General features: G+C 40.6%; 1 protein-coding gene across 6 annotated transcripts in view; it reads left to right on the forward strand.

The window, feature by feature from the left end:
• Positions 1-19,492, forward strand: part of NUBPL (nucleotide binding protein like) — a 153,515-nt gene that overhangs the window by 127,587 nt on the left and 6,436 nt on the right. The window contains exons 10-11 of one of the 6 annotated variants that reach the window (XR_005225548.2): positions 5,259-5,341; positions 10,637-10,746. The exons of 1 other annotated variant lie outside the window; for it this stretch is intronic. Coding sequence is in view for 3 of the 5 variants with exons in the window: in XM_037900569.2 (XP_037756497.1) it covers positions 5,259-5,341; positions 12,360-12,437 (161 nt within the window). In the remaining 2 variants the exon portion in view is untranslated. Of the gene's footprint in view, positions 1-5,258; positions 5,342-10,636; positions 10,747-10,963; positions 11,051-12,359; positions 12,445-18,340; positions 18,415-19,492 lie in introns of those variants that run through there. 4 more of the 6 variants (XR_006291800.1, XM_037900569.2, XM_043549707.1 and 1 more) reach the window with 4 other exon arrangements.

Here is a 19,492-nt window from a genome sequence, read left to right on the forward strand (position 1 = left end):
TTCCACCTCGAGGCCCTGCAGAATTCCTTACAGTGTAGGTAGTAAGGCATGGAGTGTGCTGGCGCATGCTTTCATCCACCCCCTCTGAGGGCTCTGATACAACCAGCAGCTCTTGTACCTCCACACGAGGGTGTCCCCCAAAACCAATCTGAGCTGCCGGTCTTTTACCAGGACCTCCTCAGGACCTGGAAGCTAGTCTCGGTGACCAGGTCCGTGGCGGCCACCAAGGGGGTGAACCTCTTTGCTGAGCCCTTCGTACGCATCCCAGCATCTAAGAGTGCAAGAGTCCCTCTTGCTGCACTGGAGGTGCTGGTGCTGGTCTTCGCTGGTACCACCAGGATCTCCTGGACTACGACTGAGGAGACTGGTTGTATCCCATTGCGGTCAGTTAATACATGGGGCTTTCCACCCCTTGTGTCCGCTGTCGCGTGTTCCAGGAGGTAATGGCAGCCCTACCGCCTGTCTCTCACATTTTCCTTGGGTGCTCCCCCTTGCCTGCTTGATCTTTACCGTTGGGCTCTTGCCCCACAAGCCTCCCCAGCTGCCACCTTCCCGCCCACCCACTCACCATCTGAGCTGGCTGCGAGACATGCAGCTGATCAGTCTCTGAGCCACGCTCAGGAAACAGCTGTATGTGCTTGTGCTCCGCACTGTTCATTTCATCACCCTCATGTCCCACCCGACACCAAGTGGAGGGACCTCCTACCACCCACGGAGGGCGAACAACCCTGATGGGCTAGTCCATATTCCACTCTGGTTCCACGGCCCACTGGGGATATTAGTTGGCGGCTCCTTCACGGAGTCAGGAGCATGGGCATGTACTTGGTGCAGTTCACCACTTCCCCCGACATCTGCTCCTTCTGCAGTGAGAGGGAGACCCTCACATGCATTTACATTAAGTGCGCCAGGTTGCAGCCCCTCTTCCAGCTTCTCCAGAACCACCTCCTCCAATTCTGGCTGCTCTTTTCCCTGCACCTCCTGCTTTATGCACACCCTATCCACGGCCCCACGAAGTCGCAAGATATCCTCATCAACCTTCTCCTGCTGCTGGCCAGGGTGGCCATCCACCATACCACGAGGAGGAAGCTGGATGGGAGGTTGCTCTGTGACTGTGGGACCTACTTCTGATCCTCCCTCAAGTCTCTGGACAGAGTTCCTCTGGGCCATGCTCCTTGGATGTCTTTGAGGAGCAATGGGCACTGTTTGGGGTCTTCTGCTTGGTATCCCCATCTGGATCCCTGATTTTGAATCTGTGACCCACCACTTCCATCCCTTTCTTTTCATTGGTTGTCTCCCATAATCATTTGATGTCTGGGTCTGGTGGCTCTTCCCCTTAGACTGTGGGCAAGGGCCTTTAGATGTGGGCAGGCTTTTGCCCGGCCATCCCCAGTGCTTCAGTAGGTGCACTGACTTAGTCTTCGCACAGAGCCTGCAGTGACTCAACCTTCAGGCATGTGGCTGCAGCCTATCCTCCAGGTTCAAGTATTTCCTCAACCCCACCAGAGCTGCAGATCAGTCTGTGCAACTACCCAGCCAGAAATCCTCATCCTGCCTCACAGAGTCTCAGACTCTTGAGACTCCCAGCCTGCTCTTGACCCTGTTCCTGTTTCTGCCCCAGCCTTGCCCAAGCCCTGTTCCAGTCTTGTCCTTGCCCTACCCTGCCCTTGCTCCAGCCCTGTTACTGACCTGCTCCAGGCTTACCTCTGCCTGCTGACCCTACCTAGACCCCTGGACTCTGACTACCTGGCTTTGATCTTTGGTCTGTATCTGGACTCTGGCTATTACTGTGACTTGGCTTGTCCCTGGACTCTGACCATCTGGCTTCAACCCCTGGCTTGCATCTGGACTCCAGCTGTGGACTCCTGGCTTCACGATGGACCCTGATCTTGGTTCTGACCCTGGCCTGTCCCCAGATCTCGATTCCAGTGCCACTCTTGGCCCAGTCCCAACTCAAAGTCTGGCTTTGACCTTTCGTCCAGCCACTAAGCCCGACTACTGAGAGATAGCACCTGACACCTTGCTTTGGAAGGCTCTGATGTTCCTGAGTCTTCTCCAGTTTTGACTAACCAAATAATTTTGTGTCATCTGCAAATTTTGCAACGTCACTGCTCACCCCCTTTTTTATATCATTGATGACTACGTTAAACAACACTGATCCTAGTATAGAACATTGTGACACTCTACTATTTACATTTTATCATGATGAAAATTGGCCATTTCTTTTCTGTGTCTCAGCCAGTTTCTGAGCCATTACTTTGACCAACACAGCATGAGTACTTAGTTTCTCTAGTAGCTTCTTGTAAGAAGCTTTGTTAAGGGCCTTCAAAAGTTCAAATAAAGTATATCAGCCAGTTCCCCTTTATTGATTTCTGTATTAACACATTCAGTTAATTCAAACAGATTTGTAGAGACATTTTCCTATGCAGAAGCTATGCTGGTTAGACCCTAATAAATTTGTGATCTCGTAGATCTCTTATAATTCTATTTTTAATTGTTTTTCAATACATTTACCAGATATATAAATAAGGCTTACTTGTCTCTAATATCCCAGATCACTTCTAGCACCTTTTTAAAACACACAACAATTGCTACCCTTCAATCCCCTGGTATAATAACTTTTAAAAAAAATTAAAATGTGCATGTTTTTGCTTAGCAGCTCAGCAACTTCATTCTTATGTTGTAAACTCTTGGGCATATACCATCTGGACTCAATGGATTTGTTGCTTTTTAATTTATCAGTTTGTTCCAGCCCTTCTTTTTTTGTTACCTCACTCTCTGATAGCGCTTCATTGTTATTACCAGAAAAGAGTAGGTGCCAGGCAGGTATGCTCTGTGGTGAAGAATTGTGCAAAGAAATCATTTAGTTTCTCAGCAATAACCTTATCTTCCTTAATTGCTTGCTTTACCCATGGTGGTCCAGCAGACTCACTGATTTTCTTGCAGGTTTTCTGCTTCTAATATACTTACAGAATTACTTGTTTCTTTTTATATCTTTAGCTACTGTCTTTAACTCAATTAGGTACTTTTTTAAATCACACTGGGCACCTATCTGCATCTTTAAGCACCTAAATACCTTCATAAATGTGGCCCTCAATCCTTTTGAGAACAGTAGGAGATGGCAGCCATTTTGAAAAAGGGCAGTTCTTTGTGGAATTCTATTGCTGCTGAAGTAGTAAATTTTAGTTGTGAAGACTGACTGCAAAAAATTTACTCTGAATCCTAAAAATAATAATCTTCAAAATGTGACCTATGTACAAGATAACAGTAATATTTAGAATCATAGAATATCAGGGTTGGAAGGGACCTCAGGAGATCATCTAGTCCAACCCCCTGCTCAAAGCAGGACCAATCCCCAATTTTTGCCCCATATCCCTAAATGGCCCCCTCAAGGATTGAACTCACAAACCTGGGTTTAGCAGGCCAAAACTCAAACCACTGAGTTATCCCTCCCCCCCATAAAAAACTATAGATTTAACTATGTGGACTTTAATTAGTCTGCATTATTCCATTACTAAGAACATTTGGGACCAAGAAAAGATCTGACCTCCAATGGTAAATTTATGAAGAGACCAATTTTTAACTAAATTTAACTAAAAAAAAATTAGTGGATTCACTTAAATTCTCAGAAAATTCATTCTGTGCCAAAAGCATATGTACTGAGCAATTTTGGGGAGGATAGATTGTAGTCTTTATATAGAGGTTGCATCTCTTCTTTAAGTGCAAAATTCAACTCTACCTTAATTACAGAGTCAAGACCAGCAACTCCAGACTTTTTATTTATTTATTTATTTTTATTTTTTTCTTTTAGGGTCTTCTTTTACTAGCATCCTTAACTATTTTTTAAAATCCTCTTTTAAAGTTCAGTGCAAGATTTCAATATATTTCCTCCTCTAATGATGTTGAACTTAAAATTTATTTTGGTCACTGTTACATAGGGGCTCAACTACAGATATTTCTTGGACCAACTCTTGTATGTTACTTACATATAAAGGTTTGACAATACCCATGCTTGCATCTGTTTAACTAGAGGTTTGCTTTTAAACTGTTTTTGTTAAACCAGTGCAAGTTTATAAATGAATACTTATTTCAGTTTAGCTATTTTTTAATTTATCTTAATCTGGTGTTAAAAATAAATTTAAGTTAAAGCAAAATAACACACTTTGTAGCCAAACTAAGAGTACCTACACAGGATTTTGCACCAGTTTAATTAAAATGGTTTAAAAACACACTTTTAGTTATATCAGTGAAACTTCTGAGTATAGACAAGGCTTGCGTGAAGAGTAGCCAGGCCTCCAGCATGCTGTAAATTTGATACTAGTAGAAGATCAGTTTTTAACTGCATTTTATCTCATAGGCAGTATCTGTGTTATGATATAGTAATTATGGGAACTTTAAAAATTTACAGTGGTTTGAGCATTGGCCTGCTAAACCCAGGGTTATGAGTTCAATCCTTGAGGGGGCCATCTAGGGCAAAAACTGGGGATTGGCCCTGCTTCAAGCAGGGGGTTGGACTAGATGACCTCCTGAGGTCCCTTCCAACCCTAACTTTCTATGTGAAGTGCATTCAACTGTATTCAGTGCTGGAAAAATATTTCAGAATTAAGTGAAAATATCCAATGGGTTGATAAATGATTTTTCCTTCAGAACATTTTTCTTCTATAACAGTTCCCTGCTGATTACACAAGCAAAACACACAGTAGTTAACTCTTGTAAAAGAGAATGAGTTGAATATATAGCTAGCACTTAATTAAATCAATGGCCTACTAAGGACTATAGCACATTTTGTTGTTGGGCAACAAAATGTGCTATAGTTTGGATATTGATTAATATCTCAAAACACTTTTGAAATACAAAAGTAAGAAATATGTTGAATAGTATGTTATCCTGACACTCAAAGAAGTGTTTTTATTTTGTACCTATCCAAAATGTCTAGACCATAGAAATGTCTCAGTTTGAGCTTTTCTGCATCTCCAGAAAGCAATAAAGCAAACTTCCTGTCATTATAAATTACTGCAAAGCAATCTGCTCTTTTTCCAGAAAATGAATACATTTGAAATATATTTGGTACTAATGATTGTGGATACGTGGAACTCTGCTGCAGCTAATTTTCATTTTAAATGCTAATTTTAGAGATTAAGTAATTCAAAGGATAGCCTGAACTAGAATTTGATTTCAGGTAGCTTCAGGGCTAGTTTAATGAAATGCACTTATAAAATATTAAGTCTTTATGTAAATGTATTTTGGTGTTTTTAATGCAGGAGACATTCCATTGCATGTTAATATAAGAGAGACATGTGATGCCGGCCAGCCTATTGTCATCTCACAGCCTCAAAGTGACACAGTAAGTTTAGTGCTATGAACTTAAAAAAATAAACAAACAAACAAAAATACCCTGAAGAGTGGGGAGGGAGGAGGGAAAGGTCTCTGTTATTTTAAGAGGGGAAACCGTCTTGTTAAAATAAGGAAATAAATCCTGAAAATTTAGTTAATCTATGTACTTGCTCCAAAACCGAGGTACACAGGTATGTGGGTTATCCTTGCTGTCTTTTCCTCTTTGTGCACATGTTTGTGTTTAATTAGTCTGAACCATAGTCTCAGTAGCAAAAGACTCAATCCAGATGCTTGCATGCCAAGAAGAGGAAGGGTCAGTGTCGGGCCACATGAGATCTCACTAATAACATAGGTCTTCTAAAGCTGTCTGTTGATGCTTTGGTAGTTGAGCCACGAGAGGATCAAAGGGGAAGGTTAGTTCCGTCAAAAGATCTGTGTAACAAGAACCTGCACATTGTTAATACCTAGAATATAGTTAGTAGGAAGTGGAGGAATTTGTATACAGGAGGCAATGGGATGTTTCTGTGAATTCACCATAGCATTTTATTGCCAAATGAAAGCACTGGTGTATTGAGAAGGTGGGGGGAAAGACAGACTTATCTTTCCAGAAAAGTAGTTTTGTACATAAGATATTGTCATACATGTTGACAGTACAGTACTTTTCTGCCTAGTACATCTTTTCCCTACCGTGTGCCTATCTCCTCTGTTTGGATTGTAAGCTCTCCAAAGCAGGGACTGTCTATTACCTTATTTGTACAGTGCCTATCACAATAGGGCTCAATTTTTATATGGTTACCAACATTCTGGAGAGTAGTAGCAAAACCTAAACATTGTTGTACTTGTTAATTTTGTTTTTAAGAGAGAAGTTGGAGCAGAGTACCTTATAAGACTACTAATAGAATGTAACACGTTCACTAGTCTGGGATAAGGCCTGTACTACTATTGATCACAGATCACTACTGATCTGTGAAATAATTGTGTGATGTTCTGGTTTATCTATTCTCTGGATAGATGAAGAGTCTTCAGTCTCCATTCATCAGGCTGTCACCTTTTACAAGCAGTACTTTCCTGTTTAAAGAGAAATATAGTAAAATTCTGTAGCTTTGCCATCTACATTTGTGAGTTTGTTTCTAATCTGGCATCTAATTCCTGCCCACACTTGCACTGGTAATGGCATTAGGATGAAATCGGGGGATAACTCCATTATCGACATCAAGTTAAAGATGAAATAAGTAAATTTTTAACACTTACTGTGCCTCAGTAGAGGGAACTTTTTTTACACTTTCTCATTGTCTTTGTAAGATAATCACTTCTCCCACAAAGAAAAAGTAAAAAGTCACTAATCTTTGTGCAACTTAAAATTGCTTGTCTCCCCCCCACAACTTCTCATTTGAATGAGAGAGAACTTTAATGTGTCTCTCTTATTTCTTACTTTAAATAATATAAAATTCACAGCACATAAACAATGATTAGAGAGGTTCCATGAGGTCAGATTCTAATCTTTAATATATAACATCCATCATCATGTTTCTCAAATAAACTAAAATTGTTGCTGTTCGTTCATGAAAAACCACGTATTTTTCAGATAGAGGACAATATGCATTGCACTGTTGAAATTATCTCCACTCTTGTCCTTAGATTCAGAAATATTAAGAACATCTGTTCCGCTTTCCTTAGTGAACATTATAAATGAAATAGAGTTATAGGGCTGAAATAGTACATAGCTGAATAAAACAGTGAGCTATAGGGAGAGTGACTGAGTCCTCAGAAAACAATGTGCTGAGTTTAACTGTCACGTTTTAGGTTCTGTTAAGACTAGAATAAAAGGTATATAATCCCCACACCAGTGATGAAGGGGTTAAAGAGAGGCTGTGGGCAAGGCTGGTCCCGCCCCTTCAGCCCTGTCAATCATGTCAAGGATGGAATAAGGTCTTAAAAAGAGGAAGTTCTCAGCAGTTGCTAGGCAGTTCTGGGAGAGAGCAGGCAGCTGCGGAGGGCTCTGTAGCTCGTAAAGGAGACTCTTAAAAGCCTTCAGGGGAGCTACCCTAAGGAAGGCCATTTACCACCTCCCCAGCCCCGTGCTTACAAGAAGACAGCGACCCTGATATATTGGATGGGTAAGACAAGTTTGGCAAGCTGATTAGGTGGTTGCTGTCACTACCCTCGATCCCTTTCAGCCCAATCTCCAGCTAAATTAGAGGTACTAAGGACCCTACTATGGGATTATCCTAACAAAACAGATGGGGCATATATATGCAAGGGACATCTGGTAGGGTTTCAGATCCCATGTGAGTAGGCTTGGAAGGATTAGAATTTTATCGATAAATGTCAGTAAACATCTATTACCAAGTACACACAAAAACCTATGAAAAAATATTACTATCAATCATTGACATTTACAGATAGACAAAGTGAGAAAAATGCTGCTTGGGAATGTATTAGAGTTTGATTTAAGGTTTTTGAATCTCAACGTTTATTGTAATTAAACAATTATTGTTTACCCCTCATTGTCTGGTGCTCCCCTCCGTAATTTCTTGCAACTGTGAAAATGTAAATAGATAAGAATTGGAAAATACTTCTTAAAAATAAATATCAATACTATCCATCAAAATTATAAAAAATAAAAATAAAATTCTGCCAAGCCTACATATGAGGGGGAAAGGTTACGTGTGTGGGCTGAAAATTTATAATTTATTAAAGAACTAGAACAAATAGTTTGGGGAAACGTCAGGTAGAAAGAATAGTTGTTCCTTTTTTAAAATTACCAGTAGAGATCTACAGCTCTCCTCCTGGGTGTGGTGCCTAAAAAAGTTAATGGATAATACAGGATTATCAACCATTTATCGTACCTTCAAAGCTTCCTTTAAAGACAGTATTGACCCTCAATTATGTTCACTTTGATAGTCCTCATTTGATGCAGCAGTAGCCATGGTTAAGGAATGCAGCATAAGGACACAGGTAGCAAAATACAACATTACTCTGTGTTCATTGCAAAAATAGTAACTGGTTCGGTCTTCAGTTTGAGGAATATTACTGTTTTGACAAGGCCATGCCCTTGCTCCACATCATGTTCAGCCTTTGAAAGGTTAAGCATGACATTGGAATGGTCAGATATGAGGGAAACGAGCCTGCACCCAAGGCAGTTCACTGTTTCAATGACTTCCTCTTGGCAGAAAATATGATCAGTAGAGCACAGCTGCCTGTTGAGAGCATTTCTGGAGAAGACCAAGTGCTTGGGGCATCACAGGCGTCAGAAAAGGCAGAAGGCCCAGCACAGTTAACATACTGGGGAACTGAATTGGATTCAAAACAGTGTGTATCATGGATACCCAGAGACAGCTTAGGTAAGGTAAAGGTGTAGATAAGGACAATCAAAAGTTCTACGAAAGCCACTCTAAAACAGGTATAAGTAACTATTGGGGCATTTAAATTTTGCATGTAGGGCAGTGGCCTTGGCTAGAGTCTTGTGCCCATGTGGTGGCTGACACTTCTGGAGCCAAGAATCCTCATCACTTTGTCAGGATCACCAAAAGAAGTAAGGGCCGATTTGGATTAGGGGAAGCATTCTTATAGCAGTTTAATGGGTTATCAGTTCAGTGATCCAATTGAATGCTAGGATCAGCATTACGGGGACTGTCTGACGCCTCTGGGAAAATTGGTTTTGGAGTTCATTACCAAGGGAATTGGTATGCATAGAGGTGGCCTGAAGAGTGGTCAGAGCATAGTATAATAAGAGATTACTTCTATTAAGTTTTTTTTATATTGGTGGCTGTCACTATTTGGGGTGAGGAATTAAATGGTTTTGTTTTTAGTCTGACAGGCAGAGATTCACATTAATTCAGTCAACGAAGTAATGTGGCCAGTAAGTGCATTTGTATTGCACTGCCGTTCGTTTAACATATTTTCTGTGTAGTACGTGTTTCTGGTGTCGATAATGGGATTGTCCATGCTCTATCTCAGTTTCAGGATGACCGATTACAGAACCTAGTGCTGTTTGCCGCCAAGACCCACAGGTGATGCCTCACAGTTTGTGGCTCCTGACGGCTTTAGGATTGGTGGAAAATTCCATTGCCCCAAGGACATTAAGGGTTTATGAGGCTAGTTTTGTTGAGTTCATAGATTAGCATTGAGGAAGCCTTCCGTATGTTTAGTACATCCCTGAGTTTCAGGTGGTGAATTATGCGGTGTCTTTGGTGCATTGTAGATTGGCATCATTGGCTATAGTGAGTTACCTTTAGAGGTGGGCAAATAACTGATTTTTTTGGCTTGTCCAGCAAACCAAAAAATCAAAAAATATTCGTAAGATTCTGAAAATGACAAAACTTTTTCCACATAAGCAAATTAGAAAAGGGATTGTGTGTCCGTCTGTCCATCCATCCATGTCCCTTAATATCTGTAGGCCAACTGTTAGGGCACTTGCTTGGGATGTGGTAGACCTAGGTTTGAATCTCCACTAGATATTGCCCCCTCATAGGTGAGCGTCCTAACCACCAGACTATAGACTATTTTTGGGTGTGTCACTCTCTGTCTTGTTGAAGCTGTTCCACTGTGTGTAAATCAATATTCATTGAACCAAAGAGAGAGTGAGTGAGAACAACTGTATAGCCTGGTGATTAAGGCACTCACCTAGAAGGTAGGAGATGTGGATTCAAATCTTCTCTGCCTGATTCATTGGAGGGATTTGAATCCAGATCTACCTCCCAGGCTATGAAGTTGTTCTCGCTCACTCGCTCTTCGGATCAATGAATATTTCTATTTATATGTAGTGGAACAGCTTCAACACAAGAGACTGAGAGCAACCCACCCCAGATCAGCTGATAGCTTGGTGGCTAGGGATGCTCACCTGGAGCGAGGGATATCTAGTGAGGATTCAAACCTGGGTCTGCTACATCCCTGGCAAGTGCCCTAACCACTGGGCAAAAGGTTATAAAGGAGCAGGTTGATATGGACTCACAGTTTTGCTGACATGGATAAAGGTTTTCCCAATAAAAACTAATTAGATCAAATTTGCAAATTGATCAAAACTGCATTTTTTTAATGAATAAACTATTGGTTCAAAAATTTTCACCAACTTGTAGCAGCATTGCTGGCCTGTCATTTTGTTGCACGCTGGCAGGATTTACTAACACATGTGGAAAATTCTTACTAAGGAAGCTTTTGGAGGGATGGTCCGGAGGAGAGGGATGCTGCATAGGTTTCAGGCACCCCATAAGCATAAAGCATTTGTTTCAGTGATTGGAAGCTTTACCTACATTGGGGTGCATGTGGATCTGTTTAAAGCTGCATTTGTCATTGCTGTTTTCAGTGCCTTCAGGGTTAGTGAGGGTGTGCTGGTGTCAAGGGGACAGCTCCAGGAGTGCCCTCGAATTGGTAGATGTGCAACTTAAACAAGGAGCAGTGCCTTTGAAAATTAAGGTATTTATAACCCTATCAATCCAGAAAAGGAGCTACAGAAGAGCTAAGAGAATGCTTGTATGAACAGGTATGTCCAGTAAAAGAGTTTGTGATAACCATGTGGATGCAGGAGCAAGGCCCTTTATACCTCTGACTAGGTACCATTTGCTGTGGTAATGGGGGAGGCATTAGCCCATTTGGATCCCAATCTGGCAAATTATGGCATTCGTTCTTTTAGGATGGGTGCAGCACTATTCACAGCACTGGAGGGTTTTCAACTCTGAGGCTGCAGGCAAGTAAATCGGACTGAAATATGACCTATAAGCAGACAGTCAGCTTGGCATGTGTTGCAGCTGAGCTTCAGGTGTGAGACTATCCACCTGCAATGGTTTGGGAGAAGGGGCATGTTGTCAGATCAGCTCATGCCTCTTCTGCTCTCGTAGATGTCTGAATTACATCCATCTAATATCCTGATTGCTCAGCTCAGGGGAAATGATCTGGGGGCCTGCCTTGGGGTAAATTTGTGAATTAGGATTCAGAGGGGCATGGGATGGAGTAGACTGACAGAGCATAGATTAATTCGGTCAGAAATATTTGCAAGGTGAGTATGGCAAGGCGTGGTCAAACCAGCCCATGGGGTTAGGGCTTGGAAGAGCATGAACTGTGATGTTGCCAGAGTCATCTTTGGACATGGGGTGTCTCAGGGACATCTGGTATCATGTGCCTGAATTTTTAGATTGATATAGTGCCCTTTTTGGACAGAGGGTCTGGCATTTGGCTTGGAGACTTTAGGAATTGGATTAGGCATGAAATACATAACAGACTGTGGGATGAAGGTGTGACCACACTAATTACTGGCATCCCGAATGTGCCAGTGCTGATACAGGCTAAAAAAAAAAAAAAAAAAAAAAAAACCGCTCCCAGAGGTAAATGAGACCTGGGACCTTTTGCCTGTAAGGAGAAGGTGAGACCTAAAGTCTTTGCAGACCGAGGTCCCCTTTAGCATTCTCTTCCCCTCTTGTGTGAGGGAGGGCATGAGGATTGGAAGTTAGTTGAGTCCTGTGGGTAAACAGAAGAGGGTCTACCCTGAGTGTATGGTGGGAGTCTAGAAACTCTGCACTGGACCCAATTAAATGCCTAGTATGTGAGAGAGGGTGGGTCGATAGTGCCCCTCTCCATTGTTAAGTTAGTAGAGTTGCAGCCTGCTGTTTAAATCGATCCTTGTGTGTGTCTTTCATTTGCACACAGTTCAAAGATACGCCGGAAATTTCACTCCTTTTCCTGAAGGAAACCCTCCACACTTTTCCATACATCTTGCTTCTGCTGATTCAGGAACTTTGTTGCCATTTATCTGCTCACCATTCCTGTACCCATCTCCCCAAAGAGGGGGAATGGTTATATAGCAAAATCTAAAGCTGGAATTCCGCTTTTTTTGTCTGGCAGTATTATTTGCCAGTTTTCGAGGGGTGTGTGTGTAGAAGTAGAGTGACAACTCCTCAACACTTTTCCCTTGCAATATACCTCCTCCCTCCCTTAAAATAAATACTGACAGACCCCAGGCCGCACAGCACTGGTGAAGAAGGGACTGTGCTACTTAGGCTCTACTTACACACACCCTCTTTCTGTTTTCAAAGCATTTCTGCTCCTTCTTGTGCTCTTCTGCTCCCCTCAGCCCCACAAGCAAAAGGAAGGAGTTTTTGACCTCCAAGTAACTATCCAGTAAGTTATTGATATATTTGAAATTGTTGGGTTTTTTTTTTTAATTTCCACAGATGAACTGCTTGCTTTCAGAAAGAAGGACTGTAAACTAATTCCTATTAGAGAGCTTCCAAATAACAAAGGGGAAACTATAATATCTAAAGATTAATCATTTTGTATTAATAGGAAAGTAGCTGTGAGTGATAGATACGAACTCAAAATCCTCCTCCTCTCTCCATGCCCTTTCCACGCAAAAAGAAAAAAATTTCTATTTTTGTTGCAAGCCATGTTCTGTTGCTTAGTAATGAGAGAATAAACAACTGAACTCAGCCGTATTATTCAAGTCTACAGATGGCACATTAAAAAGATCATGAATAGGAGAAAAAGTTCAATATATAGAGAGTTGAGTTTGTGTAATGAAGGGAGTATTGATAATTTGAAATCCTGTTTAGACTTTTCACATATGTTGTTTGTGTTACTGCCATTTTATTAGCTTTGGATGAACGACTGAATTTCTCAACAAGATAGAGATTTCACTTTTTAATCACTTCGGAGGAAACAAGTCTAGGTCAAATCACCTAATTAAACTATTCTCTAACCTTGATGTAGGAAAATTAATCTTGCATTTCTGAAATCTTTTAAAACTGAAATGTGTTGTTAAAAGGTGACCAACAGTTTTATGTTCCATTCATTGGTATGTGTATATTGATGTTTACTGCCCAAATCCTGGTTCAGTCCACAGGAACTGAGTTGTGTGTATGGTGAAGGGTTATCATCTCATAGGACCTGGACACACATGGCCAAGCAATGGCTGCTACATCTAGGGATGGGGAAGCGTAGTGTTCCATGCTATCCCTAGGCAGGGTTATGAGCTATGGATCTGTGTTCTCCAAACTCTCTGGCCACTGTGTAAATCAGTGGGCAGATATTTATCAGCTGAGACAGCGCAAATAAAGCTGAAATGTTAGTTTAGATCCACATCCCTGGTTGGTTTATTAATAAACTGAAGATGAAAAAAAGCTCTGAATAAAACAAAACACTACATACCAGACCTTTCCTGCTTTGCACAGGTGGGAAGTGGGGAGGGCACATCTCCTGATAACCCTTTATTAGCTGCTGTGGAGAGTTCCACACTTGACCTTCCTTAATCTTGAGTCTCTCCCATCTGGTGCCTGCCCCTGTGTAAGAGGCAGGAAGCCTTATGTCTGGCTTCCTGTAGGTCACATGTTTATTCCAAGTCATGTGCCATGTGTCTATCGCTCCTGGTTTTAAAGGGGCCAAAGGCACGCTGAGATGTGTACATTCACCTCAAAGCCTAGTGTCTTTTTACACACATCACACATTCCTCCCAGTGATAAGATGTATATACCCTGTCCTCTGGGTCATAGATTTGTGTAGTTTAAGGTCAGAAGGAACCATTAGGTCATCTAGTCTGACCTTCTTTATATCACAGGATATTACATTTCACCCACTTATCACGGTAATTGAGTCCAATAACTTTTGTTTGACTTAAGCATAATTTGTGTTTGGCTAAAGCGTATCTTTCAGAAAGGCATGCAGGCTTGATCTGAAGACATCAAGGGATACAGAATACACTGCTTCCATTGGTAGTTTTTTCCAGTGGTTAATCCCACTCACTGTGCAGAATTTGGGCTTGATTTGTAGTTTGAATTTGTCTGGTGTCTGCTTCCAACCGCTTGTTCTTGTTGTGCCCTTCTCTGCTAGATTAAAGAGCCTTTCAGTACCTGGTCTTGTCTCCCTGTGAAGGTACTTATAAACTGTAACCAAGTCACCTCTCATGCTGCTTTTTGAGAAGTTGAACAGATTAATTTCTTTAAGTCTCTCAAAAGCTAACCCAGTTGAGCTCGTTGAGTTTGTCACTGTAATCCATTTTCTTTAGCGTTCGAATAATTGTTGTGGCCCTTCTCTTCACCCTCTCCAGTTTTCCAGCATCCTTTTTAAAAATGCGGAGCCCAGAATTGAACACAGTATTCCAGTATCAGTTTCACCAGTGGCATATGCAGAGGTTAAAATCACCTGCCTGCTCTTACTCACTTGTCCCTTGTTTATACATCTAAAATCTAAGCATCACATTAGCCCTTTTGAGCACAGCATCACACTGGAAGCTCATGTTGAGTGGCTTATTCATTATGACCCTAAATCCTCTTGAGAGTCGCTGCTTTTCAGTGTACAGCTTTTCAGTGTACTGACCGCCACTTCCCGCAGCCCCCATTGGCGTGGAGCGGCGAACCGCAGCCAGTGGGAGCCACGATCAGCCGAACTTGCAGATGCAGCAGGTAAACAAACCGGCCCGGCCCGCCATGGGGCTTACCCTGGCGGGCCGCCTGCCAAAAGTTGCCAATTCCTGATCTACCATTCTGTGAGTATGGCCTGCATTCCTGGTTCTTAGATATATAAATTTGCATTTGGCTGTATTTTGTTTGAATGGGCCCCATTTACCAAGTGATCTAGGTGTCACTATATGGCTGCCATGTCCTCATCATTATTTACCACACTTCCAATCTGTGTCATCCACAAATTTTATCAGCAGTAATTTTATATTTAGTTCCAGATCATTGATGAAAATGTTGAATAGTACCAATCCTGTGGAACTCCACTAGAAACACTTCCATTCAGTGCTGATTCCCCATTGACAACTAATTTTTAAGATCTGTTAGCCAGTTCTTAATCCAGTCAGTGTACGCTCTGTGGCTATTGTACAGTGCCAATTTTTTAATCAGAATGTAATGTGGTACTAAGTCAAATGACTTACAAAAAGGCTACATCTATTACATCTTTGCAGTTATCTTTATCAACCAAACTTGTAAGCTCATCAAAAAAAGATAGTTTGACAGGGTCTGTTTTCCATAAATCCATGTTACTGGCATTAATTGTATTATTCACCTTTAATTCTTTATTAATTGAGTCTAGGGCTGTTGATTAATTTCAGTTAACTCATGAGATTAACTCAAAAAAATTAATCGCGATTAAAAAAATTAATCGCAATTAATCGCACTGTTAAACAATAGAATACCAATTGAAATTTATTAACTATTTTGCATGTTTTTCTACATTTTCAAATATATCAATTTCATTTACAACACAGAATACAAAGTCTACACGTGCTCACTTTATATTTATTTTTGATTACAAATATTTGCACTGTAAAAAACAAAACGTTTTATTTTTCAGTTCACCTAATACAAGTACTGTTGTGCAATCTCTTTATCATGAAAGTTGAACTTACAAATGTAGAATTATGTACAAAAAAACCTGCATTCAAAAATAAAAATGTAAAACTTTAGAGCCTGCAAATCCAATCTGTCCTACTTCTTGTTCAGCCAGTCGCTCAGACCCACCAGTCTGTCTACATTTGCAGAAAGATACTGCTGCCCCCTTTTTGTTTACAATGTCACCTGAAAGTGAGAACAGGTGTTCGCATAGCACTGTTGTAGCAGGCGTCACAAGATATTTACGTACTGGCTGCGCTAAAGATTCATATGCTTCGGCCGTCGTTCCAAAGGACATGCTTCTATGCTGATGATGCTCATTAAAAAAATAATTCATTAATTAAATTTGTGACTGAACTCCTTGAGGGAAGAACTGTATATCTCCTGCTCTGTTTTACCCTCATTCTGCCATATATTTCGTGTTATAGCAGTCTCGAATGATGAACCAGCACATGTTGTTCATTTTAAGAACACTTTCATGGCAAATTTGACAAAATGCAAAGAAGATACCAATGTGAAATTTCTAAAAATAGCTACAGCACTCAACCCAAGATTTAAGAATCTGAAGTGCCTTCCAAAATCTGAGAGGGATGAAGTGTGGAGCATGCTTTCAGAAGTCTTAAAAGAGCAACACTCTGATGTGGAAATTAGAAACCCAAACCAGCAAAAAAGAAAATCAACCTTTTGCTGGTGGCAGCTGACTCATGATGATGAAAATGAACATGTGTCAGTCCGCACTGCCTTGGATCCTTATCAGTATGGATGCATGTCTTCTGGAATGGTGGTTGAAGCATGAGGGGACGTATGAATCTTTAGTGCATCTGGCATGTAAATATCTTGCTATGCCAGCTACAACAGTGCCATGCAAACGCCTTTCTCACTTTCAGGTGACATTGTCAACAAGAAGCAGGCAGCATTATCTTCTGCAAATGTAAACAAACTTGTTTGAGCGATTCGCTGAACAAGGAGGACTGATTGGACTTGTAGGCTCCAAAGTTTTACATTTATACTTTTGAATGCAGGTTTTTTTGTACATAATTCTACATTTGTAAGTTCAACTTTCATGATTGTTCTACAGTACTTGTGGTTGGTGAATTGAAAAATACTATTGCTTTTTACAGTGCAAATACTTGTAATCAAAAATAAATATAAAGTGAGCACTGTACACTTTGTATTCTATGTTGTAATTGAAATCAATATATTTGAAAATGTAGAAAACATCCAAAATATTTAAATAAATGGTATTCTATTGTTGTTTAACATCACGATTAATTGCAATTCATTTTTTTTAATCACGCATTTAATCATGATTAATTTTTTTAATTGCTTGACAGCCCTAATTGAGTCCCATATCAGTTTCTTCATTATCTTGCCCAGGGTCAATGTCAGAATGACAGACATATAATTGTTAGAAGCTGGCAGCTAAATACTTCAAACATTCTTCTCAGTTACTATGGACTGGAAAGTATTTCATCATCTTCATCTGATATGAGTACATCATCCTGCTTCTTTCAAATACAAAAATGAAATATTTATTGAACACTGCTGTCTCTTCTGCATCATTATTATCATCTCCATTTAGGAATGGGTCTGCACCATTGCTAGGATTTCTGTTGTTGTTGTTCTTGTTATATGTAAAAAGCTCTCTGTTGTCCTTGGCGCTGCCAGCCATGGACTTTTCCCTCATGTCTTAAGCTTCCCTTATCAGTATTCAGCACTTCATATCTTCTGATTTATATCAGTTTCTATTTATTTCTCCCATTTTCCATTTGTTATGTATTGCTTTTTTATTTCTAAGTGCTGCCTTCGCTTAACCACTGAATCAGGATGGGCTTTTGGCCAAAGTTTTCTTGACTGTGGAATCATGACTGTTTGGCCATCTAATAATGTCTTCTTAAAGAACTCCCAATTTTCGTCACTTTTCCATCAAAATTTGTGCTCCCAAGCATTTTCACTCATAATTGTTATTAGCTTTCGGAAATTAACCCCTTTGAAGCACCAAATAAATCTACTCCGGGTGGGGACTTCCTCGTTTTGCCCATATTTAATGTAATCAGATCATGATCTCTGGTCCCAAGGCAACCACCAGCTTCCAGTTCGGTGATTAATTCATCTTTATTCATCATAATGAGGCCCAAAATATAGTTATCTTGTGTTGGGTGCAATATATTTTGTGTTAGAAAATTATCATCTATCATTTTTAGAAACTCTGAGACCTCTAGCATATGTCTCCTAAACTGAAGTCTTCCATCACAACACAATTTAATTTTCTACACGTTGCAGACATATGTTTAAGGATTAAATCATCCTGTTCTCTGATTTGATTCAGTGGTTGCTAACAGGCCTCCAACTAGTCACCCTCCTGGACTTTGTTAGTTTGCGCATTGATCTGTATGCATGAAAAATCCTGTGGCTCTGAGTTATCAGTAACTCCTAAAACAGGTAATGGTGTTAATGTAGAGTGCCAGCCCCCCCACCCCCACACCTTTTTTGCTCACTCTGTCCTTTCTGAACAGTTATAACCAGTGATTTTTAACATTCCACTCATCGAGTCATCCCACCGAATTTCAGTAATGCCAGATATATCAAATTTCTTCTCATCAGTAAGCATTCCCAGTTCTCCTTGCTTGTTACCCAGACTCCTATTACTGGTATATAGGTAATTGAAAAATGTCTTCTCTTCACAGTCTCAGTCACATGGTTAGCAGGGAGATGATTGATCTACTCTCCCTGAGCAGAGGGAAGACCACAGCTGCACATAGTAAGTGCAGAGGCTGCACAGAAGTATGGTTGGGCCAGATGGTTGGATTAGGCACTTCTCCCCATCAGAAAGTTGTGTTCAGACAAGTCAAAGATAGCTGCCTCTATGAGCCAGCCCCTCCTTGTGGAAAAAGAGGAAAATGCTCTCTAGAAAAATCCCCGCTCTTGGACACATTCATGCTGTGGTTGCATAACAGCTAAGTAGTTGTTTTTGTAATTTAAAAAAAAAAGCGCTAGTGAAAATCCCGTGAGGGAAAATCTTTGTTTCCTTTTTTACCTTGACCAGGGTCTGGAAAACCCAGTTTCAAAAATGAATTGGGTTTCAAGGCCTTGAAATTTTAGTCACCACAGCCTGCAAAGGGATGTATAGTCTACTTCTATTGGGTTTCAGAGTAGCAGCTGTGTTAGTCTGTATCCATAAAAAGACAGGGAGTACTTGTGGCACCTTAGAGACTAACAAATTTATTATAGCATACGCTTTTGTGAGCTACAGCTCACTTCATCGGATGCATGAATTTGTTAGTCTCTAAGGTGCCACAAGTACTCCTTTTCTTTTTACTTCTATTGGGACGCCGTGCCCTGTCTCCTCACTCCTCCTGCTCTGGAAGTAGAAACATCGTTTCTGCAGTGCATTGGGTTTTATATGTATATTGTGGGTAAGGAGGAGCAGGATTGCCCCTAATCTTTGATGGGAATTTTACTGAAACGTGAAGGCTTGACTGTTGTGGTACAGCAATGGGACTTTATAATTCTGATGGCTTATGTCTAACTTAAAGAACTTAACTCCATGACATACCTCCTGTTTGTACTTCTTAGTGAATTGTGAACAGAAGTACATTTTCATTTCATTCTGTTTCACTCAGTGATGTCAGACTTGCTTGTAACTACATTGTAGAAAATTAATTTATTAAAATATTGGTTTATGGGGTTACATCATAATTATATGCAAAATAATGCTTCATAACTGTGCCGTCTCCATACTTTTCTTCTGTACTATATTTTGGAGACTATAAAAGTGAGTTGTGGTGGCTGGTTTTGCTGATCATAAAATTACCCTAAATCATTCTCTTGTTAAAGAT

Source organism: Chelonia mydas, chromosome 6 (genome assembly GCF_015237465.2).
Source record: "Chelonia mydas isolate rCheMyd1 chromosome 6, rCheMyd1.pri.v2, whole genome shotgun sequence".
NCBI lineage: Eukaryota > Metazoa > Chordata > Testudines > Cheloniidae > Chelonia > Chelonia mydas.